Source organism: Rutilus rutilus (assembly GCF_951802725.1).
Source record: "Rutilus rutilus genome assembly, chromosome: 12".
NCBI classification, from domain to species: domain Eukaryota; kingdom Metazoa; phylum Chordata; class Actinopteri; order Cypriniformes; family Leuciscidae; genus Rutilus; species Rutilus rutilus.
Window position 1 is genome coordinate 18,650,621 of NC_140217.1, and position 17,430 is coordinate 18,668,050.

The 17,430-nt window shown below is 41.7% G+C and overlaps 1 protein-coding gene across 3 annotated transcripts in view; it reads left to right on the plus strand.

Annotated features, from left to right (window-relative positions):
• The window catches only part of LOC311301522 (SEC14-like protein 1), a 176,240-nt gene that overhangs the window by 117,603 nt on the left and 41,207 nt on the right, over positions 1–17,430 (plus strand). For all 3 annotated transcript variants that reach the window (XM_084426722.1, XM_084426720.1, XM_084426721.1), the window contains exon 8: positions 2,693–2,882. In XM_084426722.1, the coding sequence (XP_084282848.1) occupies positions 2,693–2,882 (190 nt within the window). The remainder of the gene's footprint in view (positions 1–2,692; positions 2,883–17,430) is intronic.

Consider the following 17,430-nt stretch of genomic DNA (forward strand, 5'->3'; position numbering starts at 1 on the left):
TCATCAGGTCAGGGGACTGGGACGGTCATGGCAGAAGCTTCATTTTGTGCTCCGCAACAAATTTTTGTGTTGATTTTGATGTTTGTTTTGGATCGTTGTCCTGATGGAAGATCCAACCACGGCCCATTATAAGATTTCTAGCAGAAGGCGTCAGGTTTTGATTTTTTATCTGTTGATATTTGATAGAATTCACGATGCCATGTATCTGAACAAGAAGTCCAGGACCTCCAGCAGAAAAATATGCCCACAACATTAAAGATCCAACAGTATATTAAATTGTACACATGGGGTACTTTTTATCCTTGTGTTCACCAAACCCATCTAGTGTGTTTGCTGCCAAAAAGCAATTTTTTTAGTCTCATCTGACCACAGAACCCTGTGTCGTTTGAAGTTCCAGTCATGTCTGACAATTAAATTTGCTGGAGTTTGTTTCTGGAGGAGCGAGGAGGATTTTTCTTGAAACCCTCCCAAACAACATGTGGGGATGTAGGTTTTTTTTAAGTTTTTTTTTTTGGCTTTCTGACCCCAAGACTCAACTAATCTCTGCAATTCTCCATCTGTGATCCTTGAAGAGTCTTCTTAATTATTGCCCTGATGGTCAAAATGGGGATTTTCAATTCTTTAGCTATTGTCTTACAGCCACTTTCTATTTTGTGAAGTTCAACAATCTTTTGCTACGCATCAGAACTATATTCTGTGGTTTTACTCATTGTGATGGATGATTAAGGGGATTTGGCCATATTTAAACTCCTGTGAAACACGAAGTCATAGCTGGACAGTTTCATGTTCCTAGTCACCCTGGTGTACTAAAAAAGGTAAATATTAATGGGAATATACTTCAGAGATATTTTACTCGTAAAAAATTCTAGGGGTGCCAATAATTGTGGCCAACGTGTTTTGGAGAAAAACATTTATTTCATAATGTGATTTCCCCCCACTTTCAATTCTTTTACTTCAATGAAAGGTTAGAATTTTGCACATTTTTTGAATGAAAGATCAAAAGGATAAACGATGCAGATTTATTTTTTACAGCCAGTTTTGATCATATTTACCAGGGGTGCCATTAATTGTGGAGGGCACTGTATATATATATAGCAGTAGGTACTGTATATTGCACTCTCTTTTACTTTAATACACTGATCCAATATACACATACAATTTCCTTACTTGCTGTTTATATTCATATATCAGAAGTTTAGACTAATATAGCTTTAAAACGTATGTAGATAATAAACTTTCATGATCATGAAGAACAGCAGTGTTACGTGAATGTGACCGCTACTGAGATGATAATCAAAACCAAACAGATATTTTGTTAGTTTTTGGCTGAGTACCAGAGGCACGAGCTGTAGGCTCCGCCCTGTTCTGCAAAGAGGGGTGGGGAGAAGCAGCTCATTTGCATTTAAAGATACATGCACAAAAACAGCATGTTTTTCCTTCCACTCTGTGGGGTGTTTTGAGCTGAAACTTCAGACACATTCTGGGGACACCGAAAACTTATATTACATCTTGCAAACAAATGTAAAAAAATCCAGGAAATTTGTCAACATCTTATTTGGTATATAAATTATTAGGACCATCAGTTTGTCACATTCATTTATTTAATTGTGTAAACAAAAGTGCATTTAATCTTTTTCCCTGCCCTGCACGTAATGTCTGTTATGGGGCATACATTCCGAAGCATATCAACATGTATTCCAACAGTGAAATGATCAGTTTTAACATCTGGTCACCTTTGGGGTGTGTTCACACTTGTAGTTCAGTTCTTTTGCTTCTCTTGCCCCACACTAAAAAGAAAATAGTAAAGTCACACTCTAAATTAACACGATGTTGAGATTTCATGCTTTGAATATCACGATTATCGTCAATACTGATATATTGCGACAATCCCTACACCCAAATGAAAATGAAAAAAACTGGTTTTAAGATGCATGTTTTGCGATGGAGCAAAACTGAACATCCAAAAAAATGCAGTGTGCTGGGCTAAATTCTTGTTTGGTGCGCACCAGGGTTCAGATGGCAGAGTTCAGAGATATTCAAATTAGCTGTACTAACAGAGACATTGCACTAGAGTTAAAGGAGAACTCGGCAACTCTAGCGAACTCTAGTCACTTCTTCGCTGATTTTCCCTTTTGTTGTCGCATGTTTTCCCCACGAGCTCCCCCTACAGCTGTGGGGGGGCGTATATTTCACAACATGGTCATAAAAAACTCACTTGCGGCGTCCTCCTCCCCCTCTCTACCGCTGCTCATGTGCGTTTGTTTTGATCGGAGCAAGCCAACTGTATCGTGTGGAGCTATGTCTACCGAGGTGGGTAATCTGGTAATACATCATACATGCGTGTGTGTTTATGTCGAATTGCCGTAAAGCAATTCGTGTTTCGCGCTCGTTCTCGTTCTCGCTTCTCACGAGACTTCCAATTTCTATCTTGCCGGGACGGAAGTCCCCAAGTTGCAAGGTTGGTTTTCCGCCTGGGAACGCTGGGGGGAGCGGGGAAAGTCACCAATATCACCAGAACACGTTGTTTAACCATCCAAATGATTTCTAGACAGTTTTATTAAGTTAAAAAAGTTACCAAGTTCTCCTTTAATTTTAATTGAACCAAACCTGCCAAGAGTGAACACACCCTTAGTCAGTGGCAGTCTACAAACCCACCTGTCTAGCTTAGTTGTTGGTCCTCCTTTCCTCTCAGATCCCAAAAGATGAGCATATTCTACGGTTCCTGCGTGCACGGGACTTCAACATAGATAAGGCACGGGAGATCCTTTGTCAGAGTCTGACGTGGAGGAAGCAGCATCAGGTGGACTACCTGCTGGACACATGGAGCTCTCCTCAGGTGTTGCACGATTTTTACACCGGCGGCTGGCACCACCACGACAACGGTGAGTGAGCACAGTAAATGCCCTGTCAGCTAAATGTATTTGTCATTAATGCATAGCCAATACATACCGGCTTAATGATGGGAACCATTTATTCATGACAGTTCATAAAATGTCAGAACTTTCGCACTTTCATGCGAAAGAGACTCAGAATCAGAAAGAGCTTTATTGCCAAGTGTGCTTGCACACACAAGGAATTTTTCTTGGTAATGAAGCTTCCAGTGTACATATACAAATACAAATACAAGAAGAAACATAGTAATACAAATTCTAGGATTAAAATTATAAATATAAAAATATGAAAAAAGTATAAGGTCACAGCTGGGTTTAGTCAGAACAAACATTTACAGGTTATGAACATATTTACAGTATTTGAATAGTATGAATACATATAAATATCACCAGATATTGCACTTAACAATGGGAGTATTGCACTTTCAGGCATATGCCTTGGGAGGTATGTTAACTGTTCAGAATGGAAATGGCCTGTGGGAAGAAACTGTTCCTGTGCCTAGATGTTCTTGTGGCCAGTGATCTGAGTCGCTGTCTTGACGGTAACAGTTCAAACAGGTGGTGTCCAGGGTGAGTGGAGTCTGTGATGATTTTACCTGCTCTCTTCCTCACTCTGGAAGAGTACAGGTCCTGGAGGGTTGGCAGTAGAGTTCTCAACGGGTCGGGTCGGCCCGACAAACCCGACGGGACCCGCGGGTTCGGGCCGGGTTCGGGTCGAAAATATAATCAAATGACTCGGGTCGGGTCGGACCTCGGGCTTAATCTTTTCCAGTCAGTGAAAAAAAAAAAAACATTTATTAATCATCGCTGCTGTTCACCGTAAAGAAAGTCTGGCTGCTGCGTGCAAGAGCATCACGGAGAGGGGCGGGGGCAGACCTGACGCCGCTGCGTGCACGCCTTTAGCCTGGAGAAGAAGATGGAGTTGGTGAAAAGTAAACTTGCCTCAGGTTAATTCACCGTCGCTACCACAGCCTATTTATATATTTAAAGTTTATTGTTTCAGTTGTTTGCATTGTTAAAAGGTGTGAACATTAAAGGTTGATTTGAATTTCCGTCTGGTCATGATAATACGTGTATGAGAAAAAAAAAATCTGACGCGGTGTCGGGTCGCGGGCCGGGTTCGGGCAGATAATTCATGTTGATGTGTCGGGTTACATCGGGTCCGGGCTTTAAAATCCACGGGCCGGGTCGGGTCGGGTTGCTATTTTCAGGCCCGTTGAGAACTCTAGTTGGCAGGGGGTCACCAATAATCCTCTCTGCAGTCCAGACTGTCCGTTGCAGTGTCCTGATGTCTGATTTGGTAGCTGAACCAAACCAGACAGTGATGGAAGTGCATAAAAAAGACTCAATGACGGCTGAGTAGAACTGAATCAGCAGCTCCTGTGGCAGGTTGAACTTCCTCAGCTGGCGAAGGAAGTACAGTCTCTGCTGGGCCTTTTTCACAATGGAGTCAATGTGATTGTCCCACTTCAGGTCCTGAGAGATGGTAGTGCCCAGGAACCTGAATGACTCCACTGCTTCCACAGTGCTGTTCATGAGTGGGGGGAGTGTGCTGGGCTGTTCCTCCTGAAGTCCACTATCATTTCCACTGTTCTGAGCGTGTTCAGCTCAAGGTTGTTTAAACTGCACCAGACAGCCAGCTGTTCAACCTCCAGTCTGTAAGCAGACTCATTACCGTTTTGGATGAGACCGATGACAGTGGTGTTGTCAGCAAATTTCAGGAGCTTGACAGAGGGGTCTTTAGAAGTGCAGCCATTAGTGTACAGGGAGAAGAGCAGTGGGGAGAGAATGCACTCTTGGGGGGTGCCAGTGCTGATTGTGAGAGTCCTAGATGTGAGTTTCCCCAGTCTCACTAGCTGCTGCCGGTCCATCAGGAAGCTGGAGATCCACTGACAGATTGAGGATGGCATGGAGAGCTGGGTCAGTTTGGCTGTGAAAAGATCAGGCATGATGGTATTGAAGGCCGAACTGAAGTCCACAAATAAGATCCTTGCTTAAGTCCCAGGTCTGTTGAGATGTTGCAGGATATAATGCAGTCCCATGTTGACTGCATCACCCACAGACCTGTTTGCTCTGTAAGCAAACTGAAAGGGATCCAGCAGGGGTCCAGTGATGTCCTTCAGGTGGGCCAACACCAGTCTTTCTAACAACTTCATGACCAAAGACGTGAGAGCAACAGGTCTGTAGTCATTAAGTCCAGTGATTTTGGACCAGTGCGTTTGAAGCAGCAGGGAACTTCACACTGCTCCAATGATGTGTTGAAGATCTGCGTGAAGACTGGGGCCAGTTGGTCAGCGCAGGCTTTTAAACAAGCAGATGAGATGCCGTCTGGGCCTGAAGCTTTCCTAGTCTTCTGTTTTTTGAAGACTCGGCTCACGTCCTCCACACAGACCTTAAACTCAGGTTGGATGGCAGGAGGGGGGAGGAGAGGGGTGCAGGAGGTGATGGTGAATGTGTGAAGTGCAGATCAGAGCGGGTGTGTGGTGTGAGACTGGGCTTTTCAAACCTGCAGTAGAATGAATTTAAGTCATCAGCAAGTTGTTGATTCTCCACAGACTGAGGGGATGGTGACTTGTAGTTGGTGATGTTCCTCAGGCCTCTCCAGACTGATGCCGGGTCGTTGGCTGAAAACTGTTTTTTCAGCTTTTCAGAGTAGCTTCTTTTAGCAACTCTGATCTCCTTTGTCAGTCTGTTTCTGGCCTGGTTATACAAGATTTTATCTCCACTTCTGTAAGCATCCTCTTTGGCATGACGAAGCTGTTTGAGTTTCCCAGTAAATCATGGTTTATCATTAGTGAATGATAAGAATGTCCTGGTAGGAATGCATGTATCCTCACAGAAACTGATATATGATGTTATAGGGCTGCACGATAATGGTTAAACTGATAATCATGATTATTTTGCTCAATTATAATTGAGATAATCACGATTATTCTCATTTGAGAAACTACTGAGAAAGAGAAGAGACAGTTAACGGTTTATATATATACGCAATACTGCGCAATACGCTGTATTTAATAGATCATGATGACTCACGAGTATTTGCGCAAAATCCACGCAGATTTGGCTTACACGAATTTCCCCAGCAAAGTGAGTAAACATAGTAATATGCCAAATTGGCCAGTGATTTGACAGCGCTTTACCCACCAAAGTAAATTTTTAGCCGCATTTGGTGGGTTTTAATTTCAAAATATCAGACTTCATTTAACCAACTATGACAACTTCAGACAGCAAGTCAATACAAATTGCATGATTTTGATGAGCGCTTTGTGATGCGTCTTCACATTAGATCTTCTAAGCGACACATTTCGGTTGCAAATGAGACAAAGTACAAATCCAGATCGCTCAGCAAATTCGTACTGCAAAGAAAAATAGTCAACTTGTTGATATACACTGAAAACTGTTAGTGGCTGTCATTTTCAACTGATTCACATCATGAAAACTGGTAACTTTAAAAAATAGAAAAGTAAAACTCATTTAGAAACAGATTTAGTCACACAAACAACACAAGTGGCTTGTGAAGAAACAGACTGGCTGTATAACAATTTCATTGCAAACAGAATATCCCTGTGGAGATCAGTGCTTTTTCCGCAGTGTAGAGCGTGCACACGCTGGGTTGCCAGATTGCACAGATTTTGATCTGGCAATCACAAACATCAATGCTAGTGGGGACTCGTTAACAATGCAGGATAATGCAAATGTCAAATAAAAAAAGCGTTTTCAGGATAAATAACGAGTGGGAAAATATCGCGACGATTATTTTAAATTAATCGAAAGAGGCAGATATCGTTATCGCGATTAAAATACGAATAATTGTGCAGCCCTATGATGTTACAGTATCTGTGAGCTCATCCAGATTGTTGGTAGCAGCTTCAAAAACAGTCCAATCAGTGGAATCGAAGCAGGCCTTGTAGATCCTGCTCTGCTTCATTAGTCCATCTTTTTACAGTCCTTATTACAGGTTTAGCTGATTTCAGTTTCTGCCTGTAGGTCGGTATAAGATGAACCAAACCGTGATCGGAGAGCCCCAAAGCTGCCCGTGGGACTGAGTGATACGCATTCTTTATTGTGGTGTAACAGTGGTCCAGTATATTACTGTCTCTGGTGGGACATGTAACGTGCTGTCTGTATTTTGGCAGTTCATGGGAGAGATTTGCTTTGTTAAAATCCCCAAGAATGATTAAAAGAGAGTCTGGGTACTTTTGTTCCGTTTCAGCTATTTGTTCAGCCAGCTGTTGTAGTGCCACGCTCACACACGCGTCTAGAGGGATGTACACATTCACGAGAATGAAATAGGAAAACTCCCGCAGCAAGTAGAAAGGTTTACAGTTTATGAAATGGGCCTCTAAATTAGGAGAGCACATCATCTTCAGCGTTGTTACATCTGAACACCAACTTTCGTAATGTAGAAACACAATCCACCACCTCTCGTTTTCCCCGTTAGCTCTGCGATGCGATCCGCTCGGAACAGCTGGAAGCCCAGCAGATGTAGTGCGTTGTCCGGTATGGCTTCACTCAGCCAGGTTTCAGTGAAGCACGGAGCAGTAGAGTTGAAAAAATCCTTGTTAGTGCGGGTGAGGAAAAGAAGTTTGTCCGTTTTGTTAGGAAGGGATCGGAGATTCTCAAGATGAATACTGGGGAGTGCAGTGTGGAGGCCGCGCTCGCGGAGTTTAACCAGCGCGCCGGCTCGCTTCTCTCGTTTGCGTCTGACCGTGCATTTGAACAACACCGCTGCCCCTCTGACGAGAATGTCCAGCAAAACGTCAGAATAATAATAAGAATAATAAAGTTGCCTGGTGTGTTTCCTAATGTCCAGTAGTTCATCTTTGGTGAAACTGATAGGAAAAGAATGACTAAACGCTGAGCAAACAAACAAAACCAACAGAATAACTGGAGAGCTCCACACCGAGGCGGCCATCCATGGCGCCATCTTGGATGACAGAAAATACTGTTTATTTGTGTACACTCACAATAAAAACAAAAAAGTTGTGCTTTTCGGAAAATAAAGAAAAAAAAAAAACGGATGCACATTCTACTCTCTCTCAGTGAAGTCTATTCTGATACATATCAGAAAATGAACTGTAACTTACCAAATACTTGCCACACATACATGAGAGATGCGATTTAGAAAGCTTGAAGTGTTTACTTTTAAATGAAGTAATTCATCTTGAAGTGATTTTACTTTCGTCCTTGATGGAACTCACGTCACCGCTGACGTTGTGATTTTTGGATTACTCATCTGTTAAGGTGTGGTTATGAGTACACCAGATGTATTTCATGAAACTTTTACCTTGGCAGTATGAGAACACCCCCAACAGGAGTTGCTTCAATCATTTAGATTTATTTTAAAGTGGAGGGAGTTGGTCAGCTGATTTATCTGAAAGATTGGTGAGATTGCTAATTTGTAAACTAATCTGTATTATCAGCACAAGGAAGACACAATTATAATAAAATACATTTTATTAACAAAAATTAATCAAGTGATTGGAGTGTGGCTATGGAAGAGTTACGTTATGTTATGGAAAGATAAACTATTGTTTATCTTCTATGAAACTAATAAGGTGAAGACCTTATCATGCATCTAACAAATAAACAAAAGATTATTTGTTATTAACTAGCATCAGCTATATTACCTCTAATGTAAATTAGAAAATGATATACTGATACTATACAACAGTGCCAAGGTCTCTGGAAAGAGGTCTGGTAAAGTGATCTTGGATCAGTCCGATGGCGGTGACGTCTTCCACACTGTTGTGCTGGGTGACACTGCTGTGGGGAAAGGAGCTGGGATCCGTTTCAATAGCCTTGAACACCAAGCTCTGGGATGCTGATCTAATGGAGCACCAAAGGGTCCTAAAATCTGGAACACGCAGATGAGACCCTGAAGTAGGTGCAGAAGGTCATTAACCTGGAACACGCTGACGATGGTACCTTGAAGTGAAGGTTTACTCTCCTTAGCTTAACCTTGTTGCAAATGTCTTTGTGTGTCTTCTGCCTCTCTGGGCCAGACACTCAGAACTTGGTCAATCCACTTTTGTCTCTTTGGCATGGAGACTCAGGACGTGCTGTAGTCATTGTTACCGTCTCGCTGGACGAAAACTCTGAACGTAGTGTTTGTTAATGTTTCGTTCCTCACAGACAGGAGGCTCAGAACGTGGTTGTATCCAGATACAGAGCTGTAGACTCATTTTGTTGTCTCTCTCTGGACGAACCAAAGTCTCAAAGCGGTGTATCCGTTATGTCTCACCTTCGCAGGCCTGAGACTCAGAACTTGTATCTGTTGCTGCCTTCCCTGTGACAGACCGCAGGCTCAGAACGTAGTTGATCTGTGACAGTCTCTCCCTTGCTGGGCAGGACTCAAAACATTGTTGATCTGTTTCTGTCTATCCCCTTACAGGACAGACTCAGAACGGTATATCTGTTATGCATCAGCTTTGCAGGCCGGGACTCAGAACGGCATATCTGTTATTTCTCATCCTTGGAGGACAGACTTAGAACAACGAGTGTCTATTGAAAGGGTACCATTTATCCCTTTCCGATGAGGAGGAGATTGCAATTTGGTGCTTCTCCATTCCAGTGCTGCAAAGCAATATTTTTGAAAGGGGGGTGTTGAGGTGTTCTTGGGGTTTGTTTCATGTGAGTTTATATCAAAGATTAACAGGGTGAAACTTGTGACTACATGCAAAAGAAAATGGTCTGCAGCATTCTAAAGCTGTGTCTACACCAGTGCATCATACATCAAAGTGAACGTTCCAAGCACGCTGATCCAGTGCGTCACAAATAGAACGTAACATCTGTTTACTGTCTGCGATTTGGCGTGTGTCCAATGTGGACAGAATCACTGATTTTAATGGGTTGCATGTGCTTTTGGCACAACATGTCACGCCGTTCGCGACCGGTGTATTAGACAGTGTAACCTGCCAGTTAATACCATAGACCAGGGGTCTTCAACATTTTTCGGGGCAAGGACCCCTTAGGCGATAGAGACATAGAGCAGGGACCCCCGATAAATTATTTTTGTCAAACAGAACTACATATTAAGCATTAGGGATGGGACGATTACCGGTTTCACTATAAACCACGATAAAATGTACTGACGGTTAGTAATATCGTTTAAAATTTAATTATCATTAAAACCGTGTTTGATTATCGTGATTTTAGATCCTGTTCAGCCAGCAACAGTCTGTTTATAAATCCATTATGTACAGCGTACAAAACAATCGTTCAGACAAGATGATCAGAACAATATTATCAAACTCTGTAAACAATAAATCAACTCCGATTTAATTTTCAATACAATTAAAAACGGAGACGCAAGACGGCAAGTTGTATTTGAATGAAACGAGAGAGCGCGCGAACGAGACTTTTATAGATGTTTTCTCTCAGTTAAGCACACTCTTCACATACATGTCGAAGAGCGAATGTTAAAAGGGAAAAGAAAACACTCGAAAACACGCTACAAATCAAAGTGGAAGTAAACACATTATAAAACAACTGTCAGCAGTAGAGCAGTCATCTTCCTCTTTGCGCGATCAATCTCACTCTCACTTTGCGTGCGCGCTCACATAAAAACAGCATGCATACAATAACTTACGCCATAGAAGTTATCTTAAAGGCACATCCACATTCATGTCATGAACACTACTTAACACTAGGTGGCCGTTACAATGGATGTGCAAGGTGTTATAATGCGTTGCTATTGACGACCGTCATTATAAGGAAGGAAATGCTTTAAAAAGTGCATAGAGCTGCTTGTTTTATTTGTTGTTTGTTGATTTTCAAATATAAAACTTGTTGAAATGTCTTCAGTGTGAGCATCAACTCTTTTTGAACACTTTCATCTCGTTTTAACAAAACCGTGATAATATTGATAATCGCGATAATTTTGGTCACTATAATCGTGATATTAAATTTTCATACCGTCCCATCCCTATTAAGCATATAGCCTTCGATATATTTATATTATGATCAAAAATAAGTTATATTATGTTAAGGCAGTAGATCAGAACTATGCACATTATTGCTGTTGCACATGCATCTATGTATATTACTTTTCATTGTTAAAATTGCGATTTATGCATCATAATAAACGTTGCAATAAAAATCACAATTCATTAGTTGTTTGAAGTTGATATAAATTATTTTAATGGTTTGCTGAGTCATTATACATTTTTTATTTTATTTATCAGATGGACAATTAAACATTTACCTGAACTTTAGCTACAAGTTTACTAAAACGTAACATTTTAATTTTACTTTGAGATGGACGAGTAAGAATTAAATCACTGAGTATGTGAAATTTGTGCGGGTTCTCCTGCAAAGTGCATGTAAGCAACTGTTCCACCTTAACAAGAATAGCAATGTACAGTGAGACATTTAAGATTATTTATAAGTCATTACTTTCACAAATAATTTGAATGGAATCAACAAAACATACAGACATTAGTCTGCATTTAGCCTACATTGTGCTTATCTATATTTTGACAGACCATATTTTTGTCCTGTGCTAGGATCACTGTCAGGTGCAATTTCGAGACTGAATCACACAAGATACACAGATACACACGGGAGCGTTTGAAAGCAGGTGTCTATCAGCGGATCCGTCTATCAGTGGATATATTAGGGATCCGCTGATAGATGCCTGCTTTCAAACACTCCCGTGTGTATCTGTGTAAGACATGTTTTTTAAGCGTTGATCATTGTAGCCAATCACAGACATTTATGTTGATAAACGTGAACACAATGGCCAATCAGAGACATATATGCTCTTGCTTTTGTTTCAGAATTCTTATATTAAAATTTTACTTTGTGATGTTTCTTACCCATGTTCTAATTTCTTTAACAAAAAATTATCTGTAAACAAACATTACTTGGCGGACCCCCGGTTGAAGACCCTTGCCATAGACTGTTTAAAAAAAAAAAAAAAAAAAAAAAGTTGTTTTATACCATATATTTTTTTATTGTATTATTTGGTTTATACCAATGCAACTAGAATCGACTTTGTATCATTTTCCATTGCAACGACTATTTACTTCAGTGTTTCTGTCAGGTTTCTGTATGGCTGCTGCCGAACTTCTGGTGGAAACGAGCATTTTAGCATAAAAACGATATGCTTTTTTCTTGTTGTTTTCCGTTGGAAAAATGTATATGAACGCTTCTTATTTGTTGATTGGCTGCAGTTTGTAATAATCTGTTAAGTTTCAATACCAAATTTCTAAAGCGTTTATTCAACACTCTATTCACATTCTTTTATTCTCTATTCTCTATTCTTTTTTGCTCCTAGTTAGGAAGCTAATGATATTCCAACTGTTCATTCAAATCAAATCTGTTATCTGGCATTCAGTGACGAATAAAGCCTGGTTCACACGGCAGGATAATTAGGCCGATTTTAGCCCCGGCATAAATAATGAAATAATAATTCAAAACAGCCGGCGGCATGGCGCACCAGAAAGTCCGGTGGACGTCGGAGATGGAGGACCAACTGATAAAGTTTTTTTTTTTTTTCGGTTAAAAACTAACTACAAACTATCGCCACTGCATCCTCTTCGTCCGACATGATTGTTTAGTCTGAAGTCACGTTCTCGAGGGATTTTGCGAGATTTCCCGTCTGACCTGGGAATGCTCGGGAGTCAAATCGGTTCGTGTGTGATGTGTTGATTTTGCTGTGTGGCTGCGCACCACACACTGTACGACCAAAACTGTTAGACCCGTGATTTTTTTTATCGCCGTGTGGGGTGATGCAAAATGCAAATGCAGTAATATTGTGAAATATTATTACAATTTAAAAATAGCTGTTTTCTATTTAAATATATTTAAAAATGTATTTTTTTCCTGTGATGGCAAAGCTCCAGTCTTCAGTGTCGCAAGATCCAAGGTCAGAAATCATTCTAATATGCTGATTTGCTCCTCAAGAAATATTTCTTCTTCTTCTTCTTCTTCTTCTTCTTCTTCTTCTTATTATTATTATTCTTATTCTTATTCTTATTCTTATTCTTATTCTTATTATTCTTATTCTTATTCTTATTCTTATTATTCTTATTCTTATTCTTATTATTAGCTGATAATGTTTGTTGCATACTGTGGAATGTGTAGTGTTTTTATTAGTTTATTTGTATTTTTATGAACAAATATTTAAATAGAAATATGAAATGAGAAATAGAAATGTGAATTATTTAAAAATATTTCTAGAAATGTTTATTAAAATTATGAATAGGGATGCACCGATACCACTTTTTCCAGAACGAGTACGATACCGCTACTTTCATTTTTGGTACTTGCAGATACCGATACCTGTACTTTCACTGCATTTGTCATTTTTAAATGTATTGGTAGAGAAACCAAAATAATTTAATTCATATTAGTTGAATTTGTTCATCAAATATATATTTCTTTTTGTTATTTTCATGCTTAATTAATCCTGCTAAAATGCATTGAGCTTCTGTTACTTTCACTGTTCATTCTATTGCTCTATCATATTTGATCTTTTATTTAATAGCACAGCGCATATTTAGAACAGCTCGAGCAGGCCTCAATGCTGAGGATTGGGTCAGTGGTACAAATGTTTAGACACCAGTGAAAAATCAATTCTTTATTTTAATTTTGATACTACAACAAAAACTACCAGCCTAATTAATGTGAATTTAAAACATTATTAAAGACAAATAAGCAGTCAGTAATAAAATAAGAACAAATAATCGAATTACAAATAGCACAAATAAATACAATAGACCAAAAAAAAGCTATAAATGAAATAAACAGTGTGTTTAGAGTTTTTCGGGTAGATCTAACAGGTACAGAATTTTGAATAATCAAATGTGAAAAAAAACCCCTGCATAATCTTTAATGTGTAAATTAAATATAGAGGATCTTTTTGTAAAATTACAAAATGTAACCTATTTAGTCAAGAGCAGTGAGTAATTGATTTGTCATGTCTTTGTTTGATTACCATTAAAACACAACAGCTGCCCCTTTAAGACCGAACGCACGGACCCCATTTGAATATACTGTCTACGTTCACTTGAGATATTACCGACTTTGTTTACTAGGACACTCACCAAGACAGGTGTTTGTACATAATTTTGTGTGAATTTGTCCGTACAAGCGCAAGACGTGAAAGGGGTACGCGATTTGGATGTTTGCGTTCAAAGGATTTCTTGACTTGCAAACATCCTGTAATAATGTAGGGGACCACTCATTACACATAAATCAGGTAACAGTTCATGTTTTACTTAGATATACAATTTAGTTTTAAACCAAATAACACATGCTAAGTGAACGATCAGCAATCAAGAGCATTCAACAGAAGGGACGTAGCGTAGGAAGCGTCGTGACGTAGATATCAACTCAATACCCTCTTCGCTAATATCAAAATCCTCCGACATTTTCTTTTAAATACACGTTTTTTAAATCGCGGAAATCCTGAGTGGAGTTCTCTTACGAGAGGTTCTCTCGTATTGGGTAAGTATAGCTTACGCTACGGGAAAGTCTTCTTTCTTCGAGATCTGAAGCCAAAAATTATCCTTAATTTTGTATTCATTGTCAACGCAGTGCGGCAGCCGGCAGACCATGGCAAGCTGTATAAGCGTGCTCATTGGCTGCCCAGCGGCAACTGCTTAAGCCTACCAGTGAGCCCTGCGTGACGTCACACCCAATGAGGGCGCTTCGCGTCCGTCGCTACTCCGACGCTACTCCGTCCTCGCGCGTCACTCACCGGCGAAAGGAGAACAGTGTTTTCGTGTTTACAGAAAGCGAACCCGCCTCTCGCACCACTCCTACTCATGGTGCTCGATTATTTATGAGCGTCTATACACGAGGGAAGAAAAGACGGTTAAGTCCCGCTGCGGCTTCCGGTTCCCTCTTCTATGAGCGAGTCGGGCTTTTACAGCCGTTATTTCCTCGTTCCCAAGAAGGACGGAGCTCTCAGACCGATTTTGGATCTGAGATATTTGAACAAAGCTCTTATGAGAAGACCGTTCAAAATGCTCACAACCAGGCAGATCCTCGCACAAATTCGCCCGAGGGACTGGTTTATCTCTCTCGATCTAAAAGATGCGTACTTTCAGATCCAGATAATACCCCGTCACAGGCCATTCTTGAGATTCGCCTTCGACGGTCAGGTATATCAATACACCGTCCTGCCATTCGGCCTGTCTTTAGCACCCCGTACATTCACGAAGTGCATGGACACGGCTCTCGCTCCCCTGAGAGGTCGGGGAATGCGAATTTTTAACTATTTGGACGATTGGCTGATTCTAGCACAGTCAGAGGCCGAGCTCATCGCCCACAGAACAGTGCTTCTCAGCCACCTGGAAAGCCTGGAGCTCACGGTCAACTGGACCAAGAGCTCGTTAGTGCCCAGTCAATCAACCTCTTTTCTGGGTTTGGATCTGGACACTGTGCCAATGACGGCCCGCCTGTCGACATGGCGCGCGCGCTGCATTCGACGCCTGGCCGCGTCCTTCCAGCCGGGCAGCACCGCACCTCTCAAAACATTTCAGAGGATGCTGGGTTGTATGGCTTCAGCTGCACCAGTGCTTCAGCTGGGTTTATTGCGTATGCGCCCGCTACAACGCTGGTTGAACGCCCGAGTGCCTCACAGAGCCTGGGCTTCCAGCGGCAATCGAATCAGAGTGACTCAGAGCTGCGTTTCAGCACTGAAGCCCTGGTTAGCGGCCGACTGGTACCAGCGGGGAGTGACAATGGGAGCCATCTCACACCGCAAGGTTATCTCGACGGACGCTTCCACCTCAGGTTGGGGCGCTCTTTTCGAGGGCAAACCGGTCTTTGGCCTGTGGTCAGACCAGGAGAAATGACTCCACATAAACTATTTGGAGATGATAGCGGTCGAGAACGCGCTCAAGCGCTTTCTCCCATTCATACGGGATCACCATGTGCTAGTCCGCTCGGACAACATGTCCGTGGTGTCCTATGTGAACCGACAGGGCGGTGTCAGATCCAGGAACCTGTGCAAACTGACAGAACGCCTTCTCGTGTGGGTTCACCGCTTGTTGCGCTCGCTGAGAGCCACACACGTGCCGGGCCACCTGAATGTCGGCCCAGACAGACTGTCCAGAGACTTCATTCCCCCGGGAGAATGGTCCCTGCACCCTCAGATAGTCCAGTTCCTCTGGCGCCTATTTGGCAGAGCGGAGGTCGACCTCTTTGCGTCGAAAGACAACGCTCACTGCCCAATATTTTTCTCGAAAAGCGAGGACGCGCTGTCCCAAACCTGGCCCAGCCTCCCGCTGTACGCTTTCCCTCCGATCTCCCTGTTACCACAGGTCATAACGAGGATCAGGTAAACGCACCACCCAGTGCTTCTTATAGCCTCGCGTTGGGAGAACCAAATATGGTACCCAGAGCTAGTGAGGCTGTCGCACTAACTTAACTTAATCCCTCTAGCGCTACCAACTGTCCTAAGTTACACTCACTTTTATGCTAATCACTTTTGTACTGTTAGGGCTAGAAACAATTATTTTTTCATCTGATTTCTTGGCTCATGGCAATTCGATTCTTATATCGACCCTATAAAAAATAATTTTCAGTCATAAACATTTTCAGAAAAAAAAACTTTTTCTAACTCCTCCTAGGCCGTTGCTCCAATTTTCACAAAAATGTAACCTGATCATCTTCAAACTGTACAGACAAAATGATTTGGAATTCAAGTTGATTCGTCAAACCGTTCTCGAATAACGCATGAACAAATTCATAGAATTCCCCGACAGTCGAGTCACCTTTATTTATATAGAGCTTTTTACAATACAGATTGTTTTAAATCAGCTTTAAAGTGATATCAGGAAAATAATGCAACAAAAAGTGTGTTTCTGCTCTAAAGCAGAAAAGAAAATAGTGTCATAGTCCAGCTTAAGTTCGGTGCTGGTTAAAAGTGAGAAAGTGCCCATATGTCCGCAACGCTTTAGCGTATTCTGACCAAACTTGGTGTGTGTAATGACAACCGTGAACTGAGTCTACCTGCACAGTTTCAGCACAGTGCCACCTAGTGGTCAGGAGATATGAAAAACGAAAAATACAATATTTTACGAACATGTTGTATCGTTATGAAACTCGGGATGTGTCTTCAGGACCCTGATGGTACTCAAACAGTTCTCTTACGAGAGGTCTCTCGTACTGCGTAAGTATCTTACGCTCGGGGGAAAATCCCTTTTCTGTGAGATTTTGAAGCCAAAAAATTATCCTTAATTTTGTATTATTGTAAAACGTGTTGCGGCAGCATACAGACAAAGGCAAGACGGCTCGCGTGCCTATTGGCTGTTCTGTGGCAACTGCAACAGCCTATCGAGCGAGGCCTAGCGTGACGTCAGACCCAATGAGGGTGCTTCGCGCCGCTGCGTCACGGGGCTAGCTTTCTCTCTCCCTCTGTTCGAGCCGCGCAAATTGCGCCGTTCGCAAGGGAGGCTGGAAGCGGATGGTCGGGGTTAGTTTTTCTTTACGTTAAGAAAGCTACCCTGCCCCTGCTCCCCATTCACGCGTCACTCACCGGCGAAAGGAGAAAACAGTGTTTTTAGTCCCGCCGAGGCCG